The sequence below is a fragment of the Chanos chanos genome, chromosome 3 (genome assembly GCF_902362185.1).
Source record: "Chanos chanos chromosome 3, fChaCha1.1, whole genome shotgun sequence".
Lineage (NCBI taxonomy): Eukaryota > Metazoa > Chordata > Actinopteri > Gonorynchiformes > Chanidae > Chanos > Chanos chanos.
In genome coordinates this window covers 1,395,001-1,405,000 of record NC_044497.1, presented here as the reverse complement: position 1 = coordinate 1,405,000, position 10,000 = coordinate 1,395,001, and the positions used below count along the sequence as shown (strand labels likewise).

Here is a 10,000-nt window from a genome sequence, read left to right as displayed (position 1 = left end):
TGTGTCATTGTACTGATGTAGTGTATTAGTTTACATCTGCATGTTAATGTGTCGTTGTACTGATGTAGTGTATTAGTTTATGTCTGCATGTTAATGTTTGGATGGTACTGATGTAGTGTATTAGTTTATGTCTGCATGTTAATGTGTCGTTGTACTGATGTAGTGTATTAGTTTATGTCTGCATGTTAATGTTTGGATGGTACTAATGTAGTGTATTAGTTTATGTCTGCATGTTAATGTGTCGTGGTACTGATGTAGTGTATTAGTTTATGTCTGCATGTTAATGTGTCGTGGTAATAATGTAGTGTATTAGTTTACATCTGCATGTTAATGTTTGGGTGGTACTAATGTAGTGTATTAGTTTACCTCTGCATGTTAATGTGTCATTGTACTGATGTAGTGTATTAGTTTACATCTGCATGTTAATGTTTGGGTGGTACTGATGTAGTGTATTAGTTTACATCTGCATGTTAATGTTTGGGTGGTACTGATGTAGTGTATTAGTTTATGTCTGCATGTTAATGTTTGGATGGTACTGATGTAGTGTATTAGTTTATGTCTGCATGTTAATGTGTCGTGGTACTGATGTAGTGTATTAGTTTATGTCTGCATGTTAATGTGTCGTGGTAATAATGTAGTGTATTAGTTTATGTCTGCATGTTAATGTTTGGGTGGTACTAATGTAGTGTATTAGTTTACCTCTGCATGTTAATGTGTCATTGTACTGATGTAGTGTATTAGTTTACATCTGCATGTTAATGTTTGGGTGGTACTGATGTAGTGTATTAGTTTACATCTGCATGTTGATGTTTGGGTGTCCCCTCCAGCACTGGGTGCCCTACACGCAGCACATGCCGTGTGTGTCCGTAACGGCAGCTCTGTTTGTATGTGTGTTTGCATGTGTGTGTGTGTGTGTGTTTATATGTATGTGTGTGTTACTGTATATGTATGTGTCTGTGTGTGTGTGTGTTTATATGTATGTGTGAGTTACTGTATATGTGCGTGGGTGTGTGTGGATATTTATATGTATGTGTGTGTGTATTGTATATGGATGTGTGTGTGTATTGTATATGGACGTGTGTGTGTGTGTGTGTGTGTGTGTGTATGTGTGTGTTTATATGTATGTGTGTGTGTATTGCATATGTATGTGTATGCGTGTGTGTGGGTGTGTGTACCTCGTGTCTCTCTCCCTTGTTCTCTGTCAGTAGAATAATAGCATCGGCCAGAGTCGTTGGCATGGCCTCCACCTGCTCCACCATCACCTGTCGTGAGCTGTAGATTGCAAGGATGTACCCTGGGAATTCCTGACTGGACCTTCTCCCACTGGTGGGACTGGATACTACACACACACAAACACACACATGCGTGGAAATACGTGCACGCACACGGACACATATGCACACATGCACACGCACACACAGACAGAGGGACACACACACAAATACGTCAGTGTCCAGGTATGGACCGGTGTGCTGTCATTAGAGTAACATATTTGAATTGCAATTTAAAAACAAAACTTAACACTCTATATTACAGTTACATATGTGTGTGCGTCTCTGTCTGTGTGTGCGTGTGTGTGTGTATGTGTACCTGTATGTGTATGAGTGTGTGCGTGTTTGTGTGTATGTGTATGTGTGTGTGCATGTGTGTCTATACCTGGTGTGTTTGTGGTTCCACTGAGGTTCATTTGCCAGTGGTTGAAGGCACAGCAGACTACAGCGTATTCTCCAGGTTCTAACATCACATCACAGCCCACAAACTTCTTCACCGCTCTCTTACTGTGGGCCAAGAGTCGACCCAAGACCGGCTTATTCCCACTGCCAAACGATGCACGGAACACCATAATACACAGGTCCAACAGGTGACTGTCCGCAGTGTCAGAACGCCTGGGCCAACACACACGCATACACACACACACACAGAGAGAAACATGTTCACACAGAGAAAAGACTTTTTTTAAGGACGTGTTTATGTACAATTTTAAACAAATATGAGAAAAAGACTGAGAGACAAAACCAGAAAAACAGGGAAAATGTGTTGTGCATCTGCGTCTGCGTGTTTGTGTGTGTGTCTGCGTGTTTGTGTGTGTGTGTGTGTGTGTGTGTGTGTGCCTGTGAGTGTGTGTGTGTGTGTGTGTGTGTGTGTGTGTGTGTGTGTGTGTGTGTGTGTGTGTATTTGCGCGTGTTACCGGCTGCCCTCCTGAAACAGGGCGAACTCCAGTGCGGTTCTCTCCAGTACAGTGAGGGAGGTTACGGAGATGGGACCACTGGCCCTGCTGGGGAAACAGCCCTGCACACGCACCTCCTGCCAGTCAGAGTGGATCTTACAGATGTCCACAGAGTCAAAGTACCTGCAACACACACACACACACACACACACACACGTCATTATATATACACACACAGAAATATTCATTTATTTACACACAGACACACGCACACAATGTACCACTGTACTACTGTGTATGTGTGTGTGTGTGTGTGAGAGAGAGAGAGAAAGAGACAAAGAGAGAAACAGAGACAGAACGCTATAGGGCAGACAGAGTGTATGAAATATAATGTATGGAGTGTGTGTATGGACGCGCGCGCACACACACACACACACACACCACTGCTTCCCTCTTCCACACAGATGCTATGCTTCTAAACCATCACACTCCAGTTCTGTAACCCAGAGTAGCGAGACTGAGTCAATGCCACTCACAGCTGGGTTCAGTCTTAAAACTGCCCTACTGCTGGTCAGTCAAACTCACCGTCTGATTGGCCAACTGATTATTAGCCTGATTCACAGACTGGCTGATCTATTGACTAATTAACGAATAGTGTGACAGACTGATGAATAAATGGAGAGACTGATGGATAGATTTACAGTTATATGGATGGATGGGTGAATGAATGAATGAACAAATGAATGAATTAAAGAATGATGGATGGATGGATGGATGGATGGATGAGTGGATGAATGAGTGAATGAGTGGATGTAGGGTTGTGGACTCACTTGATGAAGTCTCCGTACTCCATCCAGAAGACCCCCTCACTGCTGCCGTGGGCCATGAGCTCGTGACGGAGGTGCTCCGGCCAGTCCGCCCACTCATCTGACCAGGAGCCGTTCCACGAGAACCTTCCCCAGGGGTTCCTCAGGCGCAGCAACCTGGAACAGCGTTACAGAACCACACGGAACCGTCTCAGAACTGTGTCCTCACAGAACGTAGAACGCTTTCAGAACCGAGCACGTGCAGCGCAAAGAACGCTCAGATCAGAACAGTTTAGGAGTTTCATAAAGAAACACGTCTTTTGGAACAGAAAGCGTCCACGTGAGAAAAGGCTTAAGTGTAGAACTTGCAGAGCAGAAGAGTTTGAGAACGAGCTGACCTCTGTTAAACGAGGCAAAAGTGAAAGTGAAGGTGAGCATGTGAGTTTGTGCTGACTCACCGATAGCCCTGAACATCTCGCACGTCCAGTACGGAGTAGGCGTGTCGGGGCCGCAGTCCCAGTGACTCATAAACCACATCGTCCACCTTCATGTTCCCCCCGCCGCACGAAGCCCCCATCAGGAAACTGAGACACAGAGAGAAGGAAAAGGAGAAAGAGTCAACACTCAGACCACCCACCATCAACACAACAGTCAGATTACACACCTTTAACACTGACTGTTATCTCACAGCAACCGCTGATAACGCACACACACACACTCACACTCACACACACACACACTCACACACACACACACACACACTCACACACACACACACACACACACACACACACTCACACACACACACACTCACACTCACACACACTCACACACACACACACTCACACTCACACACACTCACACACACACACACACACTCACACACACACACACACACACTCACACTCACACACACACACACTCACACACACACACACTCACACTCACACACACTCACACACACACACACACACTCACACTCACACACACACACACACTCACACACACACACACACACACACACACACACACACACTCACACACACACACACACACACACACACACTCACACACACACACACACACACACTCACACACACACACACACACACACACACACACACTCACACACACACACACACACACACACACACTCACACACACACACACACACACACACACACACACACACACACACACGTACATCGTACTTTAACCCCTTTCACACCTCCTGTTTTACCCATGAATGTTCTGGTAATTTTCCAGGACAGGCGTGTGATTGTGCGCTGGAGTGGAAATGCTGGACGGGTTAATCCGGTGATTTGCCAGGACCAAACCCGAAACATTCAGCGTTTAAGATAAACTCAAGCGTGAACACACAGCCGTGAAACTGCTGGGGAAGATGACACACACGTGTCGTCACTTCTCATGGCAAGTCAGGGAGATTGACGTCAGTTAAACAAAAGCTAGTGAACCAATGATACACCATCAGCGAAGATAATTAGGTCTAATTAAAGTCTAAATAAGGAAGATAATCGAAATCCAAAGTTAAAAAAATCAACACCAGCTGTCTGCAAATTCATTACATTAATAACATCGCCAGCAGACGGACACTTGTTAAGATCTGTTCCCTGTCAATTTTGTCCAAAAGCATCTTTCGCTGTGGACGTCTGACATCTTATGCTGCCTTTGCATGACTGTCATGCCATGTGTGAACACACTTGTCCTGCTCTTCTTCAGTGCAGTGTGAAAGGGGAACCCACCAGCAGTACTGGAAATGTTGATTCAGCAATGCTCTGGGTTTAGATCAACAGAAGCTTCTTTAAAAATCTGAAAGGGGCTTCTGAGTCGACACACACACACACACACACACACACATCACATCACATACACACACACACACACACACACACACACACACACACACATCACACACACACACACACACACACACACGCACACATATACAGAGAGAAAGAGAGAGAGCATTGTCTCTGGGCAGTCAGAAAGGACTTGTCCAATGAACAACTGTGTGTCTCCAGTCACTCTCTCTCTCTCTCACTCTCACTCTCTCTCTCTCTCTCTCTCTCTCCAGTTGGTTTCTATGACTCATGAAGGGCAGGTGGTACAGAACAACAGGTGCTGTAGTATGTGTGTGAGTGTGTGTGTGGGTGTGTGTGTGTGTGTGAGAGAGTTTGAGTGAGTAAGTGCGTATGTGATATTGTGTGTTCGCGCGTGTGTGCATGATTGCGAGTGTGCGTGTACATGATTATGTGTTTTTGTGTGTGTGTGTTTATGTATTTGTGTGTATGTATGCGTGTGTGTGTGTGCATGTATATATGTATATGTGGCTGTGTGTGTGTGTGTGTGTGTGTGTGTGTGTCTTACCCCGCCTCTTTAGAGCTGAGCATCTTTGCCCAGATCAGATCCGTGTCGATTGGCTCTTCTCTGGGGTTGGTGGAGCTGACCTGTAACATGAGTGACTCACAGGGGGCGCCAGTGAGCGTGGCCAAACCTTCGATGGCCCTGCCAGCCTGCAGAGCGAAGTATGACCCATGGAGCTTTGCCAAGGCCTTCTCTATGAGTGCTACCCACAGCTGTCTCCGCTGGGCCTGGACACACAGACAGAGAAACACACAGAAAGAGAGAGAGAGACAGACAGAAACAGAGACAGAGAGACAGAGAGAAGGGAGTTTTTGTTACATTTAATTTTGTTACATTTTGTTTTGTTACATTCAATTGAGGTTAATGTTATTGATATTCTCACTCACACACACACACACACACACATGCACGCGCGCACACACACACACCTGAGAGAAGAGCAAGTAACCATATTCGTCACATGGAAGCATGTCGTCCACTAGAACCGTGGTCCAGGTTCCGTCCTTACACAGCCGGACCTGATACGCCCCCTCTGGGCAGATGGTCCGTGTGATCATCACACGTTCCACCAGCTCCGGACGCTCCGCTAGAACCGCCAACGCACTCAAGAACCTGAAAACAGACATCACATGAAAGTCTGTCCTGTCCGATAACTAATACTGACCTCTCCCCTCAATCACCACTGATTCACCCAGTGACCAGTCAACCTCTGTCTCATGACCAAGAAATACAGACCATCTACAGGACAGGCCACTCAACACAGAGCTGTCTAAAACACACAATGCGCTTACAGAAAACATACACGTATGTGTGTGTGGACATGCAGCAACAGACTAATATACAGTGGTATGAAAGAGACAGAGTTAATGCTGAGTGTGATATGCCATTGGTCAGGGTTTAGCTTGGTCTAATCTTTCTCATCTGACGTATCCACTCAAACAAGAAAGGATTTTTCAGGCGCAGTTAAATCAGTTATGTCAGGTGAAATCTTTGTTTGATGTTTGTGGATCAGTTGGGCAGAGATGGTTGTCATGACGATGAAAAGATTCAGGGCACTGGGGTATCAGCATGGGCCTTCACACTTCACACACCTATTACACATTCTCTCTTTCTCTTTCTCTCTGTATCTCCCTCAGTTCAATTTAACAAGCTTGACTAGCATGACTGTAACATAAACAATGTGGCTGAAGCAGATCATTTTATGACATTAAATCTTAACAACAAACTGACAAGAGAACCAAAGTAACAAACTGACAGGAGAAACAAAGTAACACACTGACAGGAGAACCAAAGTAACACACTGACAAGAGAACCAAAGTAACACACTGACAGGAGAACCAAAGTAACACACTGACAGGAGAACCAAAGTAACACACTGACAGGAGAACCAAAGTAACACACTGACAGGAGAACCAAAGTAACACACTGACAGGAGAACCAAAGTAACACACTGACAGGAGAAACAAAGTAACAAAGTGCAGGGACACAGGGAAGGACAAGAAGAAAGGAGGTGGTTTTCCTTATTATTACAGGGGAGGAACTCAGGGAAGACACTTAGTATTTTTTGGGAAATCTCCCTGTTGAATTTGTTCATACTGTTCACATTCAGTCAGGAGATGGAGCCGTGTCTCCACTGATCCCTGTGCCGTCAGGTTTGCCTGTGTTCTCTGTGCAGTCAGGTTTGCCTGTGTTCTCTGTGCAGTCAGGCTTACCTGTGTTCTCTGTGCAGTCAGGCTTACCTGTGTTCTCTGTGCAGTCAGGTTTGCCTGTGTCTGCCCAGCTCTATGAGCAGACTGTGCTAACTCAGTCTGTACTTTATCAGTGTTGTGCTCAGGTTTGGTTCAGTCTCTGTGGTTAAGTAGTTTACAACAGCATACTGTATGTTTAGGGCCTGCTAAATTTCCAGTTTGTTTTGGGATTGAGTTAGTTCTGTCCAATAATCAATACATTTCATCTGCTTAGTAATAATTTGGTTGGGTCTGAATTTCTGTCCTGAGTGCCAGCTCATCTGCACACAGGAGACGCTTAACTTCAACGTCCCGCACAGTGAGACCACATGCAGGGGAATTTTCCATTTGTCAAGTAACGTAGGACTTAGACTTAGTTTTTGCAGTCAGATGTTAGAAAAATGATCTGTCTGATAAGGAGCCTTTTAGCAGACAACAAACAAACCAACAAATACACTCACACACTCACAGTAGGATCTTACCAGCAGTTTCCCAGTAATCCTTGCAGTATATCTGAGGGGCGTGGCGTCCGGAACACTGACCACTTCACACCGCGGTCTTTAAAGTTATTACAGTTTATCTCATGGGGGCGGAGCCACTTTTTGATTCGCTGTTGGACACTGTCACTCTCTGGGAAGCCAACAGATCGTGGCCCTGGCGGAAAACTGTCATCGACAAAGTTCACAGCATTCTGAAAGAGAGAACACACACACATGCACACACACAAACACACACACAAACATGCACACACGCACGCACACAGACATCAGTAAAGCTTAAGACAAGAAACAGATAAATATTTTGGGAAACATTTCCTGGCTTAGGTTATAGCATTGTCTCCAGCAGTAGTTCTACAGCAGTAGTGCATCTTATACACCAGTGGATTATAAAAGTTATACTACAACACAGTCTCAAACTTTCCACACACCCACACACACACACACACACCCATGGCCTGACTCAGGACTCCGTGCAGAGGGGATGGTTCTGTGGTTCTGTGAGTCACTGGCCTGTCTGTACGGGTTTGCACCGCGACTCCTCTACTGAGAGCAGCAGCGCGGCTCACAGAGCACAGTCAGCACTGTCCCAACTTCTCACCACACACATCTACTCCACACCTTTTCTCTTAACCACACACTCACATCTACTCCACACCTTTTCTCTTAACCACACACTCACATCTACTCCACACCTTTTCTCTTAACCACACACTCACATCTACTCCACACCTTTTCTCTTAACCACACTCACATCTACTCCACACCTTTTCTCTTAATCACACCTCTACTCCACACCTTTTCTCTTAACCACACTCACATCTACTCCACACCTTTTCTCTTAACCACACACACATCTACTCCACACCTTTTCTCTTAACCACACACACACATCTACTCCACACCTTTTCTCTTAACCACACACACATCTACTCCACACCTTTTCTCTTAACCACTCACATCTACTCCACACCTTTTCTCTTAACCACACACACACCTACTCCACACCTTTTCTCTTAACCACACACACATCTACTCCACACCTTTTCTCTTAACCACACTCACATCTACTCCACACCTTTTCTCTTAACCACACACACATCTACTCCACACCTTTTCTCTTAACCACTCACATCTACTCCACACCTTTTCTCTTAACCACACACACATCTACTCCACACCTTTTCTCTTAACCACACACACATCTACTCCACACCTTTTCTCTTAACCACTCACACATCTACTCCACACCTTTTCTCTTAACCACACTCACATCTACTCCACACCTTTTCTCTTAACCACACACATCTACTCCACACCTTTTCTCTTAACCACTCACACATCTACTCCACACCTTTTCTCTTAACCACACACACATCTACTCCACACCTTTTCTCTTAACCACTCACATCTACTCCACACCTTTTCTCTTAACTACACACATCTACTCCACACCTTTTCTCTTAACCACACACACATCTACTCCACACCTTTTCTCTTAACCACACTCACATCTACTCCACACCTTTTCTCTTAACCACACATATCTACTCCACACCTTTTCTCTTAACCACTCACACATCTACTCCACACCTTTTCTCTTAACCACACACACATCTACTCCACACCTTTTCTCTTAACCACACACACATCTACTCCACACCTTTTCTCTTAACCACACATATCTACTCCACACCTTTTCTCTTAACCACACACACATCTACTCCACACCTTTTCTCTTAACCACACACACATCTACTCCACACCTTTTCTCTTAAACACACACATCTACTCCACACCTTTTCTCTTAACCACACATCTACTCCACACCTTTTCTCTTAACCACACACACACATCTACTCCACACCTTTTCTCTTAACCACACACATCTACTCCACACCTTTTCTCTTAACCACTCACATCTACTCCACACCTTTTCTCTTAACCACACACACATCTACTCCACACCTTTTCTCTTAACCACACACACATCTACTCCACACCTTTTCTCTTAACCACACACGCATCTACTCCACACCTTTTCTCTTAACCACACACACACCTACTCCACACCTTTTCTCTTAACCACTCACATCTACTCCACACCTTTTCTCTTAACCACTCACATCTACTCCACACCTTTTCTCATAACCACACACACACCTACTCCACACCTTTTCTCTTAACCACACACACATCTACTCCACACGTTTTCCGACGCTAACATTACCTGAACCTGAGGACAGTAACAGAAGTGCCTGTTTCTCTGGCCTGTTCTGCGGCAGTAAAATCGCCCTGGTCTTTCTCTTTATGAAACACCCCCACTGTTACCAGCTGTAATGCTACACTATAATGCTATAATGCTACAATGCTGTACTGCTGTAACACTATAGTGCTATAATGCTGAAACACATTGAC

At 45.0% G+C, this 10,000-nt stretch overlaps 1 protein-coding gene across 1 annotated transcript in view; it reads right to left on the bottom strand.

The window, feature by feature from the left end:
* Positions 1-10,000, bottom strand: part of capn15 (calpain 15) — a 26,015-nt gene that overhangs the window by 4,936 nt on the left and 11,079 nt on the right. Inside the window, exons 3-10 of the mRNA XM_030767079.1 lie at positions 7,568-7,776; positions 5,787-5,970; positions 5,362-5,585; positions 3,432-3,557; positions 2,998-3,150; positions 2,189-2,350; positions 1,657-1,886; positions 1,176-1,339 (exon numbers count right to left, since the gene is read on the bottom strand). Of these exons, the coding sequence (XP_030622939.1) occupies positions 1,176-1,339; positions 1,657-1,886; positions 2,189-2,350; positions 2,998-3,150; positions 3,432-3,557; positions 5,362-5,585; positions 5,787-5,970; positions 7,568-7,776 (1,452 nt within the window). The remainder of the gene's footprint in view (positions 1-1,175; positions 1,340-1,656; positions 1,887-2,188; positions 2,351-2,997; positions 3,151-3,431; positions 3,558-5,361; positions 5,586-5,786; positions 5,971-7,567; positions 7,777-10,000) is intronic.